We start from the raw sequence: 15,290 nt of genomic DNA, 5'->3' as shown, positions 1-15,290 counted from the left end.
TGCTATCTCATTTGCATAAGCAACGTGTTTTATTTTCGGGTACGGTTCGGTTAGCGAAGCTTAGATGGCTATTTATTCGTCATATGTTGTTGTTGTCTCATCTGTTGAATGTGTCCCCCACAGCTTGTAAATATCTGTATCCGCATACATATAGGTATGTATATCTATATACTCATACAATAAAGTTTGTTACTCGATGTGTCGTCCTCTGATTGCACCCAAGTTCCAGCCAGTACATTATGCGCCCCTTTCCAGGTGGCTCCGAGTTCTACATTTGATTGACGGCACATTCTTACTAATCTTCAAGAGCAGTTACAACTAAAATTACAATACGGACACTCTAATAAAATACAAATTAAAATGCACATTAGAAAACGTTCCTTTCCTTTGGGCGACTAATTCTGATCACTAAATATCCGACTAGACAGAAGCCTCAGGGGTGATATGTGATATACCACATTCAGTGCTTCAACCAAGTACTGAAGTTGATGCCTGTGGGTCTGGACTTGCGTTCAATGGTTATTGTCTCGTCATCGGTATTATCCACGTTGTAAAATTCACGCAACTCGGCAATGGCTGTCTCCTCGATCTGTGTGTGGGCCAGTGACTTGTTCCGCATCCTTTCGAAGGACTCCCGCTGTCGTCGCTCATCGGCGAGGATCCTCGAGAAACTTTGCGGCAGCCGCTTGGCCTCGCATCATATTGGCAAAGGAGGTGGGGTCCGAAAGGCTGCCTGTTGCTGGTGAGTCGCTAAAGGAACTACTCGACGGAGTGGCGGGTGGCAAGCCCCAGGCATTCGGCACAACCACAGGAGTGGTGGGCTCTTGCTCCACCAGAGGCGAACGCCAGCTCTTCAATTCGGAGGACAGCCGTTTCCGTTGCTTCTGCGACAGTTTCTGCGACAGGGGCGTCAGGGAGCTGAGATCCAGATTGTAGCTCTTACTCAGCGGCGTACTGGTCTCTTCTGCAGGGGAGGTTGGCGGTGGCGTTTGTTCCTTAATGGGAGCCCTTTCAATGACCTCTAGCTCTGGCCTCGGTGGCTCTTCCAGCTTAAGTGTGTTGTTCACTTTCAGGGCAGTGTCGGCTAGCTTTCGTTTCTGTTCCTTTTTGTCCACCACACGAGACCAGTTCTTGCCCTCGCTTCGAGTGCTTTCCGGTCCGGTCGGTGCGGTCCGGTAGTCGCCTCAGGGCCAGAGGCAGACTCACTTACGCTCAGCGATCTCATCATGCTGGATATGGCCTGCTGTTCGTAGTAGTGACGGGCGTCTTGCCTCCGCAAGTCCTTCTGCTTAAGCTCAGCTGCCGCTTTTAGCTTTGTTTCCTGAAAAAGAAAAGAGATATTTAGGGGAAGTAACAGTACGGCACACAAACCGGGTCCATTCGATAGTCCAGGTCAATATCGCAGTCAACGACAAAACTAAGCAGCAGTTCATCTTCTATGGCCTCCGAGAAGGGCGTGATCTGGCGGTAGTCGAAGACATTGGAGAACATCTTACGGTAATGGTCGTTAAGGCATTTGAGAGTCGCCTCATCGCACTGTTCGATGCTGCGGTAGCAGAGAACTCTGGCCAGGTTGTGGCAGATGAAGTCCATGCATCCCTTGTGCAGCAGCTTGCAGTTGTACATCGCGGCAAAGTCCAACATCTCGCCGCACTTCCGTATGCTGATCTTGCCTAGAATAAGCGATTCGCAAACGTTCTGCAGCGATTCAATGAAGTACTGATCGCAGAACGTGACCATGTTGTAGAGAAAGGTTTCCGTATAGTTCTGCTTGCAGAATGCCTCTGTATCCAGGCTGTATAGATAGTCCAGGACTGGCTCCATGTACTCAGCGGGCACACCCTCCATGTTGACTGTAGTGCGCTCGGCCCGCGAGGTCGTGAACATCATTTGAAAGTACTCCAAGCGTGACACCAGCATGCATTTATGGGCCTCCAGAACCTTCGAATCCTCGCACACGATTCGCACATCGTAGACCTCTGGATAGTCTGAGCGATGCAGCCGATTGAAACGCTGCCGGGTACTAGGTATGGGAAATTGATTATCTCGTACGTAGCTCTGCAAGTATCTGGCTAGATCGACCAATTGAAACATCTCCAAGTGAGGGATAAACATTTCGCAGGCTCGACTTCGCTCCCGAGGGTTGGCGGGTCCCAGACTCTCCTGGATGCAGTCGATATCTAAAAGAAGGAACACAGCATTTAAAAAAGCTTTCCCATGCAGAATAAATTTCGACTTACCATCCTCTGCTGGCCAGTAACTGGTGTAGATATACTTTAGGATCAGCTCAAACATCTTCCCCGTGAGATTTTCATAATTTAGATAGACATCCTTGTCCAAGTAGATGCGAGTGAGCTCCCTGAGGCCTGGTGCGCGACTATACAGGATAAACTTGTGGGCCGCAAAGCGCTCCCCATCCACATGGAAGACGACATCGTGCACGGCATCCGATTCGCAGGTTTCATGGTAGAGCTTCTTGCTCCCTGCGTGGCAGTGGGGGCTTGCGGAAGTACTTCATAAGAGACTCTTGCAGCACGGCGAACGAGGAGAAGCTCTCGTCGCAAAAGATATCGGTAGCACGATCAATATTGGGAAACGCTGCAGCTCGATGCGGATCACATGCTCTCTTGAAATCTCCGTGCGATTCTGATCGTTGTTGTGCCATATATCCATATTGGGCTTGGATTTCTCTTCCAGCATGACGGCTGGCACGGCTATCTGATTGCACTTGCCGCGATAGACGCAGCCGTCCAAAGATAGTATTAGGACTTGATTGCACTTGTACAGTATCTTTTTAATCTCAGGCAGGCGTATTGGCGAAAAATTACACCTGGAAGGATAATTGTTGTGTGGTTAAAGGTTATTAGGGATCCGGAATAACTCACCTGTAAAATTGCTGTGTATTCTCGTACCACAGGAACACCACATTCGTCTCAGTGAGCATCAATAGCTTTAGGGCTGCTGCAGATCCTTTCGTGGAGCTCTTTAAATGACCGCCTATCACCGCAATGCTTTTGAGATCTTCGTAGCTGAAGAAAAGAACATGTACATCAATAATAATATGGGAATAAATAATAGGTTAAACTGACTTAGGAGTCTTAATGTATCTAATCTTGTCACCATAAAATAACGTAATCATCTTCTCCTCTGTGTAAATTACCGTGGCTGCATTGTTAGCTTCCACAAAGCGGATTGAAGTTCGCGCAGGTAGTTTTATCTGAAATATTACCAAGGGCTTGTATGTTTACGTTCTATATTCATCTAAATATATAGAAAGACTCACCAATGTGGGCGCCATAATAATGACTGTGGTGCGACTTATGCCAAATTGCCCCTGATTGGCACCCCAGACGTATACACACTTGGTGCTGTAGGCAATGGAGTGCTGGTCGCAGGCGATCACATGCAGCAGGTCGATGGCCCCATTGTCACGTAATGCGACAACCTCCCTGAACTGTGTCAGATTCTCGGGCGCATCTCGCACTCCCAGCTGATGGTCGGTGTTGATGCCGCAGGCAAATACCAGCGAACGACGCGTGAGCAGCAGAGAGTGTTATCGGGAGACACTTATGCACATGATGGAATCGTCGTTCAGCTTCGAAGAGACCTTCACACGCTTCGGCGCCGGCAAGCTGTTCTCCACACCAATGCCCAGACGTCCACCCTTGCCATGGCCGACGGCATAGAGATGACCCTTCTTGTCGCAAAAAAGACTGTGATAGGCTCCCAATGCTACTTGCTCTATCCAGATGTTGGACTTCCGAAAGAAATCCACTGCCTGAGGAGCATTGGTGTTCTGCTCGTTGCCAATGCCGAGGTTATAGTTCTTATTGGAGCCCCAGACGAGAACATCGTTCCTGCACGGCGACAGAATTGGTTAGTTTAGGACTGCTTGTATGTAGCTCTGGATGGACTCACTGAGACTCTGTGGTGAAATCTTCGTCGCACTTGCGGCAGATGGCTTGCAGCGGAAACCGTGTGTCATCGTCTAGCAGTTCCAGACTTGCCCCATAGCGCAGCAGAAGCACAGCACAGTCTATGGAGCCATAGTACAAGGCCCTGTGCAAGGGACTACTGCCAGACTCGTAATCGAGTCCGTTAATGTACGCTCCGTGGTTCAAAAGCCACTCCAGAATCTCATATCGCGCCACCGAAGCTGACATGTGCACAGCTGAGCGGCCCTGGGGAAATTTAATAGTGTCAGTGCACACATAGGCGATCACTTAGGGCTCCCCTTACCAGGTCATCTATGATGTTGGCGAAATTTCCGCAGGTCTTGAAGATGAACGCTCCCAGATTTTGATTGTCGATTGAGCGCTTTGTGAGTGCGGCTGTAGTGCTGTTTCCATGTTGGCGACATGTACACTTGGCAGTGCAGTCATATTCCTGGGCCTTGGCTGTTGACATGCAGATATTTCACAATAATTCGCCGCAATAATTCGTTCAAGTAAGTGGAATATGCAGTTGAAATCAGTTTTATCGACCCTCAGAAATATACCAAAATATACGGTTTAATTTTAAAAATATACCATAAATATACTGACGAGTACAAGCTCTATTATACATATTCCTATTCTATTCCATATTCCATATTCTATTTGATATTCCGTGCAATATAACTAACTTAATAGAATCCTCAGTCCTGCCCACATAATTTCATCCGATTAATGAATCATTTTTCTACCTGACTGGCGTATTTTAACCACTTGCATTTATTGGATTTTGTCTGAAAAAAAGTTTTAGCGAAATAGGTCAAAGAAAAAAAGGTTTTAGCGAAATAGGTCACACAAAAAAACGAAAGAGGATATTCGTTAATATTGTTCAATTTTTGAAATCCGTTTAATACTTCTGGCTAACTAAAACCCTTAGTTCTGACCACATAATTTTAGCCCGTTGATGAATAATTTTTTTTCAAGACTGGCTAGTTTTTAGTCCTTGCTTTTATAGTATTTTAGCTAAAACAAGGCTTAAACAACCGTAAATATACTGACGAATTAATGTTCTGTTATACATATTCCTCGATTTTGATATTGCGTCAAATATTACTAGCTAGATAGATCTATCAGACCTTCCCACATAATTGTATGCAAATAATGAACATATTTTCTACTTGGCTGGCTTATTTTAAACACTGGAATTTTTTCCTACTACGCGATTGCTTTGATTGTGTTTTCCGCAACAACAATATAGCGTCTCGTATGATGAAGAAGCCCTTGTAGATCCAAGATATCTTTCATCTGAACTTAAAAAAACACGATATCTTTAACCTGAACTGCGCTAAAGTTATTAATTTTTCATTATTTTCGGCGGTATATTAAAATATCCCCTTGGCTTTCAATGGGTTAACCGTTCTCCGTCAATTTAAACCATATGCCTCGATTTTGATATTCCGTGGAATATTACTCGGTGTCCTGCGCCGCTGTGGCGATTTTCCCACTTTAAATCTCTCCGGCGGCCTTACCCGTTTGGGTGGTACCGGATCAATATCTCCAGCTCTATTGGCCAGGACCTTCTCTGGCTGCCAACTGATATGCCGCGATCCCCTCCTCTTACCACGCCAGGTAAATTTATAACGTTATTATTTATTTTATTACTCTATTTAAATAATAATAATATAATATATTAAACTTTAATTCAATAAAATCCTTTAATTTTAACAGGCCGCACCCTCCGGTGGCGAGGAATACCTGTTGCGTGCCCGTGAACACCGATATGCCCCATCGTTTACCAGCGACTTCACTCTTCTGGTCTTTCGGTTCGAGTGAATGAGTGTGGGCTCGACGACGGCTCACTCATGTACCCTACCGAGTCGTATCCGATATTCCCCCGCCAGATAGAGTCCAATTCGAGACACACCGAGTCCTATTCCAGCCAAACAGACTCGTATCCCAGCAGGACAGAAGCGCACCCCTTGCAAGATCCGAAACTAAGAAGCCATCGTCATCCTTCCATCTGGCTATCGACAACAAGGACTTTGAGGGAGTGGCTACGCGGGCTTCTAGATAGATATCGTTCCTGGTAGGTTTAAGGATCTGGTCTGATGAGCTCGTGAGGTGGCTCAAAGGGGGCCTAGCTGAGGCCACCGGACGGGTCGCAGGTTGCGGATAGCGAACGACCTACCTATATACAGGTCATATAGGTAGGTCAGCTGCGAATAATCGGACATCCCTAGGGAGAGTACCGAAAATAAGCAGCCCCGGACAGCCAGCGGGTGTTCGCGAAGTAGCAACACTGACGATGCGCTTGTGGTGCCGCCTCGTATAAGTAGCTCACACACTCCCCTATCCCTACACACTACCTACCCACATCCCAACCCCCCACATTCAGCTCACACCGGGCCGGACTAAGAGTGTTATTCGACCCGTGCCGAGAGTCAGCCTGGCTGGGGCCCGGTATATAAAACTAGCCCAGTCGTTAACGGAGAGCTCAGGAACTTGGCAGCCCCCTGTTCTAAGTATGCCTTATCCGGGCAACGTGGATCTCTGCCCGGACGGACCGTACCCCTTCTCTGCAGCTCGTGGGAAAAGAATTGAAGAATTTAAAAACAAAAAAAATGAGTCTGGCACTCCCCAAATGCCAACAGGGAGCAATCCCAAACAGGGAAAGGCAGCGGCCCAAAGGCCTGGCCCGACCCGCAAATCAGCAGGGAAAACCTGCGCGGCGGAAGATGCTAGGGAGAGCCCAAAGGGGTCCCATCCCGGTGTCGGGGTGGGTGGTGAATTGGCTCCCAAAACCGATACCTTGGCAGAGTGGCTATGCAATCCTGCGGCTGCTCTGCCTGCTGGTAAAGTGGCGGGTGATGAGTCACCATCTACTAGTGTCCAAGCCAAATCTTTTACATATGCCGATAGAAGGAGTGCTGGCAATATACTCCGTCGGCAGAACGCAAGCCAGATGTCCAGCCCGACGGACAAATGGATAAAGAAGGTTGAGTGGGCCTCGAAGGTGCTGCCGAACTTTGGCAAGGAAGCACCGAAGAAGGAAGCCCCTCAGCCAAAAAGGCAGCGCTCACAAGAGACTCCGGGGCCGACACCGAAGCGCTCCAGAGTGCTGCCGATTGAGGCTGCCAAAGGCGAGCTCAATTTTGGGTTCAGCTCTGTGACCGTAAAGGTCTACAAGTCGGATGCGGCGGCCGAGGCACGTCCTGTCGACAAGCCAGTTGAGCAGGACGCTGCCTCGGAGATCGAAGCACCCGACGATCACACAGAGATAGACCCAGAGGGCTACTCCACCAATGGCACGCTGAGATGCGACTTCGAGGCGATGTGTTGCCACGAGGAAGTCGAGGACGATCCGGATGCCGACATTACAGTGGTGGAGAACACTAAGGATGTCCTTGAGGCTCCTTCAGATCAATCTCCACCACTGTAAAGCAGCATCCGCTGCTCTTATACTCCGCCTCGAAGAGAGCGGAGCAGACGTAGCCCTGATCCAGGAACCTTGGATAGTGGGAGACAAGGTTTGTGGACTAGGGTCGAAGGAGTACAAGATAATTGTAGCTCAACATGAAGGTAGAACCGGCACCTGCATTCTCGCCAGAAAGCACCTTAATATCTTTCTGCTCCATAACTATAGCGATAGCGACAACACGGCGGCAAGCCTAGAGCTGAAAGGGACACATCTAAGGCTGATGTCGTCCTACATGGCCCATGAGGGAAACGATCCTCCCAGCGACCTGGTTCGCAAACTAGCCAGCGACAGCGAGAGGTCGGACATAGACCTATTAATAGGTTGCGATGCCAACGCTCACCACACTCAATGGGGGAGCTCGAACACAAATGTAAGGGGTGAGTCACTTTTCAGCTTCATCCTTAACTCAAATCTATTTATTTGTAATCGGGGCAACGACCCCACCTTCATAATTAAAAATCGACAGGAGGTTATTGACATCACCCTAGTGTCTTCCAACCTGTTAGACATAGTCAAGAGTTGGCAAGTCCTTGATGACCACTCTTTCTCTGACCACAGATACATCGAGACCACACTATCCCTCGAGTGTCCGAAACCTAAGGACTATATTAATCCCAGGAAAGCCAACTGGGAAAAATATAGCTCAGCCCTGGAGGACTTACTCCCCTCCAAAGCACCATCATGCCCTGACACAAAAGACGACCTAGATCGCCTAGTGAACAGGTTCACAGAGGCATGCAACAAAGCCTTCGCGGTAGCGTGCCCTTCTAGCAAACCTAGAGGGAAAAAGAAACCCCCCTGGTGGTCAAAACAAATAGACATCCTACGTAAAAGCTGCAGGACCCTCTTCAACAGGGCCAAAAGCGCGAACGAGGAGAGCCACTGGGCAGACTACAAAATCAGTCTGTCACTATATAAAAAGGAAACAAGGAAAGCAAAAAGGGCCTCTTGGCAAAAATTTTGCTCGGAAATTGAGGAAACGTCAGAGGCTGCAAGGCTTCGCAAGATTCTCTCAAAAACTAACCCCTCGGTAGGGTATCTTAAAAGGAATGACGGCACGTGGACTAACTCCAGTGAGGAGTCCCTGCACATTCTACTAGACACACATTTTCCAGGGTGCACAACCATCGAGACGGCACATCTTCCAGGAGAGGGACCGGTAACCTCGATGGATCACATCCTCACAAAACGTAACATAAGCTGGGCAATAAACAGCTTCAACCCGTTCAAATCGCGAGGCCCAGACCAGGTAATACCGGCCCAACTTCAGAAGGCCGGGGATACGGCCATCAACTGGCTACAAGGTATCTTCAGGAAGATACTGGCTGTGGGTACAATACCGCGAACATGGCTTAAGGCAAAGATAGTCTTCATTCCCAAAGCTGGGAAAGGCTCGCACTCAGCTGCAAAAGACTTTAGACCAATCAGCCTATCGCCCTTCCTCCTCAAAACCTTTGAGAGACTCGTCGGGCTGCAACCGAGGACGCACAGGCGCACAGCATGCCTACCGGAAAGGAAAATCCACGGAAACGGCTCTTCATGAAGTGATCTCAGCGGTAGAGAAATCTCTGCATCACAAAGAGTACTCACTCATAGCCTTTCTCGATATTGAGGGAGCTTTCAACAACGTTGTACCGGGCGCCATTACAGAAGCCCTGACTGACCTGGGGGTGGACCGTCACTTGGTGATGCTCATTGATCAATTGCTCACATGCAGGACGGTGACATCATCGATGGGATCGTCCGCCCAGTCAAGGTATGTCAACAGAGGCACCCCGCAAGGTGGTGTCCTGTCTCCTCTTCTGTGGAACATAGCAGTCAACAAGATTCTATGTGACCTAGAAGGGGGGGGCTGCAATGTCGTGGCCTATGCGGACGACGTTGCGATTATCTTCTCGGGGAAATACCCCCAAACACTGTGCGACTTAATGTCCACAAAGCTAGCGCAACTGTCGGATTGGACAGAATCGCGCGGTCTGGGAGTAAATCCCTCAAAAACGGAACTCGTACTATTCACAAATAAATACAAGGTCCCGCCCCTCAACCCTCCAATACTACAAGGATGCAGGCTCTCCTTTAGCGACAGTGCCAGTTACTTAGGGTTGGTAATTGACAAGAAGCTTAGCTGGAACCTGAATGTCAAAGACAGAGTGAAGAAGGCAATGACTGCACTCTACACATGCAAAAAAGCTATTGGGCTAAGATGGGGTATGATCCCAAGCATAGTCCAATGGATATATCAAGCTATAGTTAGACCAATACTACTCTACGGAGTTACGGTGTGGTGGCCGGCCCTATCAAAAAGGGCGATCACCAAGCAACTGGGCAAAGTCCAGCGGACTGCCGCCCTATGCATCAGCGGAGCTCTTCGCACCACCCCAAATGATGCGCTAAATGCCATCCTATGCCTACAGAGCCTTGACCTCGCAGGAAAGGAACGGGCAGAAGCAGCAGCAATACGTCTAAGAGACTCAGATCAATGGGTGACACAGTGCATAGGTCACTCAGCCATATTAAATAATAGCAGTACCGTCCCCTCAAAAACAGACTACCAAGTTCCAAGAGAGTACACAGACACTCCCTTCGACACAATCATGCCTCACAGAGACGAATGGCTCGAGGGACTCCCAGGCCCAGATGGGGCCATAAACATCTTCACAGATGGATCAAAGCTGGACGACAGAGTCGGAGGGGGAATCTACTCTGAACAGCTAAGCATAAGGCATTCCTTCAGACTCCCAGATCATTGCAGTGTCTTTCAAGCGGAAGTCATAGCAATCAGGGAGGCTCTAGAGTGCCTACAAGCGGCTGCCGTCACGGCATCCAATCCAATATTGTGGATGCAACAGATTTTCGTCCTTTGTGGGGGCGGAAAAGGGTGGGGCGAAATTCTGAGATAAACGTTTTATAGTGAGATCTAACAGAAGTGCGGATACCAAATTTGGTTACTCTAGCCTTAATAGTCTCTGAGATTTGTGGATGCCCCAGTTTTTCGTCCTTTGCGGGGGCGGAAAGGGGTGTGGCGAAATTTGGACACGAAACGGTCAAGGTCCGATATCACAGAAGTGTGGATACCAAATTTGGTTACTCTAGCTCTTATGGGTTCTGAGATCCTTGAACTCATATTTTGCAATTGGCAAAACCGACCATGAAAAATGTGTGTTAGAGAGAGACAGAGCGAGAAAGAATGAAATTGTTTTCTTGATTCTGGCTATAATAATTATACGATCTGGTTCAGACTTTGCACTCTAGAAGATATAGTCATCTTCTACGATTCTGCGTTTTTAGTTTTCTCGTATCGTCGAAATTGTGGATGCCACAGATTTTCGTCCTTTGTGGGGGCGGAAGTGGGCGGGGCGAAGTTTTGAAATATTTTTGTAGCAGTGACATATCACAGAAGTCTGGATCCAAAACCTCGTTGCTCTAGCTCTTATAGTCTTTGAGCACTAGGCGCTGAAGGGGACGGACGGACGGACAGACGGACAGACGGACAGACGGACAGACAGACAGACAGACAGGGCCCAATCGACTCGGCTATTGATGCTGATCAAGAATATATATACTTTATGGGGTCGGAAACGATTCCTTCTGGACGTTACACACATCCACTTTTACCACAAATCTAATATACCCCAATACTCATTTTGAGTATCGGGTATAACGAGGGGGAACGTTGTGAGTTGCTGCGGAGACCGCAACTCTACAGTTATACCCGATACTAAGTCAGTATGGCTCTCCTCCGGCAGACGCCGCTAATATTAAACGACACGACAAGGAGTGCGTGCGAGAGAGACAGAAAATCAGTCTGAGCGTGACGTCGGGCGCTGCGTAGCCACTGCAAATTGATTTGTTCCTATTGGCTATAAAAAGGATCTGATCTGATCCAGATTCAGCAATCTGATAGATATGGTCATTATCTATGATTCTGCGTTTTTAGTTTTCTCGAATGTGCAATATTGTGGATGCAACAGATTTTCGTCCTTTGTGGGGGCGGAAAAGGGTGGGGCGAAATTCTGAGATATACGTTTTATAGTGACATCTAACAGAAGTGCGGGTACCAAATTTGGTTACTCTAGCCTTAATAGTCTCTGAGATTTGTGGATGCCCCAGATTTTCGTCCTTTGCGGGGGCGGAAGGGGGTGTGGCGAAGTTTTGAAATATTTTTGTAGCAGTGACATATCACAGAAGTCTGGATCCAAAACATCGTTGCTCTAGCTCTTATAGTCTTTGAGCACTAGGCGCTGAAGGGGACGGACAGACGGACGGACGGACAGACAGAGTGGCTCAATCGACTCGGCTATTGATGCTGATCAAGAATATATATACTTTATGGGGTCGGAAACGATTCCTTCTGGACGTTACACACATCCACTTTTACCACAAATCTAATATACCCCAATACTCATTTTGAGTATCGGGTATACAAAACGAGGGGGAACGTTGTGAGTTGCTGCGGACACCGCAACTCTACGGTTATACCCGATACTAAGTCAGTTTGGCTCTCCTCCGGCAGACGCCGCTAATATTAAACGACACGACAAAGAGTGCGTGCGAGAGAGACAAAAAATCAGTCTGAGCGTGACGTCGGGCGCTGCGTAGCCACTGCAAATTGATTTGTTCTTATTGGCTATAAAAATGATCTGATCTGATCCAGATTCAGCAATCTGATAGATAGATCTGGTCATTATCTATGATTCTGCGTTTTTAGTTTTCTCAAATGTGCAATATTGTGGATGCAACAGATTTTCGTCCTTTGTGGGGGCGGAAAAGGGTGGGGCGAAATTCTGAGATAAACGTTTTATAGTGAGATCTAACAGAAGTGCGGATACCAAATTTGGTTACTCTAGCCTTAATAGTCTCTGAGATTTGTGGATGCCCCAGTTTTTCGTCCTTTGCGGGGCGGAAAGGGGTGTGGCGAAATTTGGACACGAAACGGTCAAGGTCCGATATCACAGGAGTGTGGATACCAAATTTGGTTGCTCTAGCTCTTATGGGTTCTGAGATCCTTGAACTCATATTTTGCAATTGGCAAAACCGACCATGAAAAATGTGTGTTAGAGAGAGACAGAGCGAGAAAGAATGAAATTGTTTTCTTGATTCTGGCTATAATAATAATACGATCTGGTTCAGACTTTGCACTCTAGAAGATATAGTCATCTTCTACGATTCTGCGTTTTTAGTTTTCTCGTATCGTCGAAATGGTGGATGCCACAGATTTTCGTCCTTTGTGGGGGCGGAAGTGGGCGGGGCGAAGTCTTGAAATATTTTTGTAGCAGTGACATATCACAGAAGTCTGGATCCAAAACATTGTTGCTCTAGCTCTTATAGTCTTTGAGCACTAGGCGCTGAAGGGGACGGACAGACGGACGGACGGACAGACGGACACACGGACAGACAGAGTGGCTCAATCGACTCGGCTATTGATGCTGATCAAGAATATATATACTTTATGGGGTCGGAAACGATTCCTTCTGGACGTTACACACATCCACTTTTACCACAAATCTAATATACCCCAATACTCATTTTGAGTATCGGGTATACAAAACGAGGGGGAACGTTGTGAGTTGCTGCGGACACCGCAACTCTACGGTTATACCCGATACTAAGTCAGTTTGGCTCTCCTCCGGCAGACGCCGCTAATATTAAACGACACGACAAAGAGTGCGTGCGAGAGAGACAAAAAATCAGTCTGAGCGTGACGTCGGGCGCTGCGTAGCCACTGCAAATTGATTTGTTCTTATTGGCTATAAAAATGATCTGATCTGATCCAGATTCAGCAATCTGATAGATAGATCTGGTCATTATCTATGATTCTGCGTTTTTAGTTTTCTCAAATGTGCAATATTGTGGATGCAACAGATTTTCGTCCTTTGTGGGGGCGGAAAAGGGTGGGGCGAAATTCTGAGATAAACGTTTTATAGTGAGATCTAACAGAAGTGCGGATACCAAATTTGGTTACTCTAGCCTTAATAGTCTCTGAGATTTGTGGATGCCCCAGTTTTTCGTCCTTTGCGGGGGCGGAAAGGGGTGTGGCGAAATTTGGACACGAAACGGTCAAGGTCCGATATCACAGGAGTGTGGATACCAAATTTGGTTGCTCTAGCTCTTATGGGTTCTGAGATCCTTGAACTCATATTTTGCAATTGGCAAAACCGACCATGAAAAATGTGTGTTAGAGAGAGACAGAGCGAGAAAGAATGAAATTGTTTTCTTGATTCTGGCTATAATAATAATACGATCTGGTTCAGACTTTGCACTCTAGAAGATATAGTCATCTTCTACGATTCTGCGTTTTTAGTTTTCTCGTATCGTCGAAATGGTGGATGCCACAGATTTTCGTCCTTTGTGGGGGCGGAAGTGGGCGGGGCGAAGTCTTGAAATATTTTTGTAGCAGTGACATATCACAGAAGTCTGGATCCAAAACATCGTTGCTCTAGCTCTTATAGTCTTTGAGCACTAGGCGCTGAAGGGGACGGACAGACGGACGGACGGACAGACGGACACACGGACAGACAGAGTGGCTCAATCGACTCGGCTATTGATGCTGATCAAGAATATATATACTTTATGGGGTCGGAAACGATTCCTTCTGGACGTTACACACATCCACTTTTACCACAAATCTAATATACCCCAATACTCATTTTGAGTATCGGGTATACAAAACGAGGGGGAACGTTGTGAGTTGCTGCGGACACCGCAACTCTACGGTTATACCCGATACTAAGTCAGTTTGGCTCTCCTCCGGCAGACGCCGCTAATATTAAACGACACGACAAAGAGTGCGTGCGAGAGAGACAAAAAATCAGTCTGAGCGTGACGTCGGGCGCTGCGTAGCCACTGCAAATTGATTTGTTCTTATTGGCTATAAAAATGATCTGATCTGATCCAGATTCAGCAATCTGATAGATAGATCTGGTCATTATCTATGATTCTGCGTTTTTAGTTTTCTCAAATGTGCAATATTGTGGATGCAACAGATTTTCGTCCTTTGTGGGGGCGGAAAAGGGTGGGGCGAAATTCTGAGATAAACGTTTTATAGTGAGATCTAACAGAAGTGCGGATACCAAATTTGGTTACTCTAGCCTTAATAGTCTCTGAGATTTGTGGATGCCCCAGTTTTTCGTCCTTTGCGGGGGCGGAAAGGGGTGTGGCGAAATTTGGACACGAAACGGTCAAGGTCCGATATCACAGGAGTGTGGATACCAAATTTGGTTGCTCTAGCTCTTATGGGTTCTGAGATCCTTGAACTCATATTTTGCAATTGGCAAAACCGACCATGAAAAATGTGTGTTAGAGAGAGACAGAGCGAGAAAGAATGAAATTGTTTTCTTGATTCTGGCTATAATAATAATACGATCTGGTTCAGACTTTGCACTCTAGAAGATATAGTCATCTTCTACGATTCTGCGTTTTTAGTTTTCTCGTATCGTCGAAATTGTGGATGCCACAGATTTTCGTCCTTTGTGGGGGCGGAAGTGGGCGGGGCGAAGTTTTGAAATATTTTTGTAGCAGTGACATATCACAGAAGTCTGGATCCAAAACATCGTTGCTCTAGCTCTTATAGTCTTTGAGCACTAGGCGCTGAAGGGGACGGACGGACGGACAGACGGACAGACGGACAGACGGACAGACAGACAGACAGACAGGGCCCAATCGACTCGGCTATTGATGCTGATCAAGAATATATATACTTTATGGGGTCGGAAACGATTCCTTCTGGACGTTACACACATCCACTTTTACCACAAATCTAATATACCCCAATACTCATTTTGAGTATCGGGTATAACGAGGGGGAACGTTGTGAGTTGCTGCGGAGACCGCATCTCTACAGTTATACCCGATACTAAGTCAGTATGGCTCTCCTCCGGCAG

General features: G+C 47.3%; 3 protein-coding genes across 3 annotated transcripts; all 3 read right to left on the bottom strand.

The window, feature by feature from the left end:
• Nucleotides 1-45: 45 nt before the first annotated feature.
• LOC117190544 (inhibitor of Bruton tyrosine kinase-like) lies at nucleotides 46-2,514 on the bottom strand. The gene is made up of 3 exons (XM_033395604.1): nucleotides 2,241-2,514; nucleotides 1,372-2,180; nucleotides 46-1,321 (listed from the first exon to the last, which is right to left on the bottom strand). The coding sequence occupies exons 1-3, from the start codon at nucleotides 2,293-2,295 to the stop codon at nucleotides 1,085-1,087; spliced, it is 1,101 nt and encodes a 366-aa protein (XP_033251495.1). The 5' UTR covers nucleotides 2,296-2,514; the 3' UTR covers nucleotides 46-1,084.
• Nucleotides 2,490-3,549, bottom strand: LOC117190547. The gene is made up of 4 exons (XM_033395607.1): nucleotides 3,284-3,549; nucleotides 3,090-3,217; nucleotides 2,886-3,029; nucleotides 2,490-2,830 (listed from the first exon to the last, which is right to left on the bottom strand). The coding sequence occupies exons 1-4, from the start codon at nucleotides 3,296-3,298 to the stop codon at nucleotides 2,515-2,517; spliced, it is 603 nt and encodes a 200-aa protein (XP_033251498.1). The 5' UTR covers nucleotides 3,299-3,549; the 3' UTR covers nucleotides 2,490-2,514.
• LOC117190546 (inhibitor of Bruton tyrosine kinase-like) lies at nucleotides 3,549-4,483 on the bottom strand. Its single transcript, XM_033395606.1, has 3 exons — nucleotides 4,240-4,483; nucleotides 3,919-4,181; nucleotides 3,549-3,857 (listed from the first exon to the last, which is right to left on the bottom strand). The coding sequence occupies exons 1-3, from the start codon at nucleotides 4,405-4,407 to the stop codon at nucleotides 3,554-3,556; spliced, it is 735 nt and encodes a 244-aa protein (XP_033251497.1). The 5' UTR covers nucleotides 4,408-4,483; the 3' UTR covers nucleotides 3,549-3,553.
• Between the last annotated feature and the right edge of the window lie 10,807 nt (nucleotides 4,484-15,290).

Source organism: Drosophila miranda (assembly GCF_003369915.1).
Source record: "Drosophila miranda strain MSH22 chromosome Y unlocalized genomic scaffold, D.miranda_PacBio2.1 Contig_Y1_pilon, whole genome shotgun sequence".
Classification (NCBI taxonomy): domain Eukaryota; kingdom Metazoa; phylum Arthropoda; class Insecta; order Diptera; family Drosophilidae; genus Drosophila; species Drosophila miranda.
Note: the sequence above shows the minus strand (reverse complement) of the source record. Positions and strands in the feature narration are given on the sequence as shown.

Bases quoted from the DNA above. Each gene is read 5' to 3' on its own strand.
- LOC117190547 (XM_033395607.1), bottom strand. The intron at 3,030-3,089 runs GTCAGTTTAACC...TCTTTTCTTCAG, and splicing joins AGATACATTAAGACTCCTAA to CTACGAAGATCTCAAAAGCA. The intron at 2,831-2,885 runs GTGAGTTATTCC...TTATCCTTCCAG, and splicing joins AATACACAGCAATTTTACAG to GTGTAATTTTTCGCCAATAC.
- LOC117190544 (XM_033395604.1), bottom strand. From the start codon at position 2,295: ATGTTTGAGCTGATCCTAAAGTATATCTACACCAGTTACTGGCCAGCA. The intron at 2,181-2,240 runs GTAAGTCGAAAT...TCCTTCTTTTAG, and splicing joins TTACTGGCCAGCAGAGGATG to ATATCGACTGCATCCAGGAG. The intron at 1,322-1,371 runs GTTTGTGTGCCG...TTTCTTTTTCAG, and splicing joins TGGACTATCGAATGGACCCG to GAAACAAAGCTAAAAGCGGC.
- LOC117190546 (XM_033395606.1), bottom strand. From the start codon at position 4,407: ATGTCAACAGCCAAGGCCCAGGAATATGACTGCACTGCCAAGTGTACA. The intron at 4,182-4,239 runs GTAAGGGGAGCC...AAATTTCCCCAG, and splicing joins CCAACATCATAGATGACCTG to GGCCGCTCAGCTGTGCACAT. The intron at 3,858-3,918 runs GTGAGTCCATCC...GTCGCCGTGCAG, and splicing joins GATTTCACCACAGAGTCTCA to GAACGATGTTCTCGTCTGGG.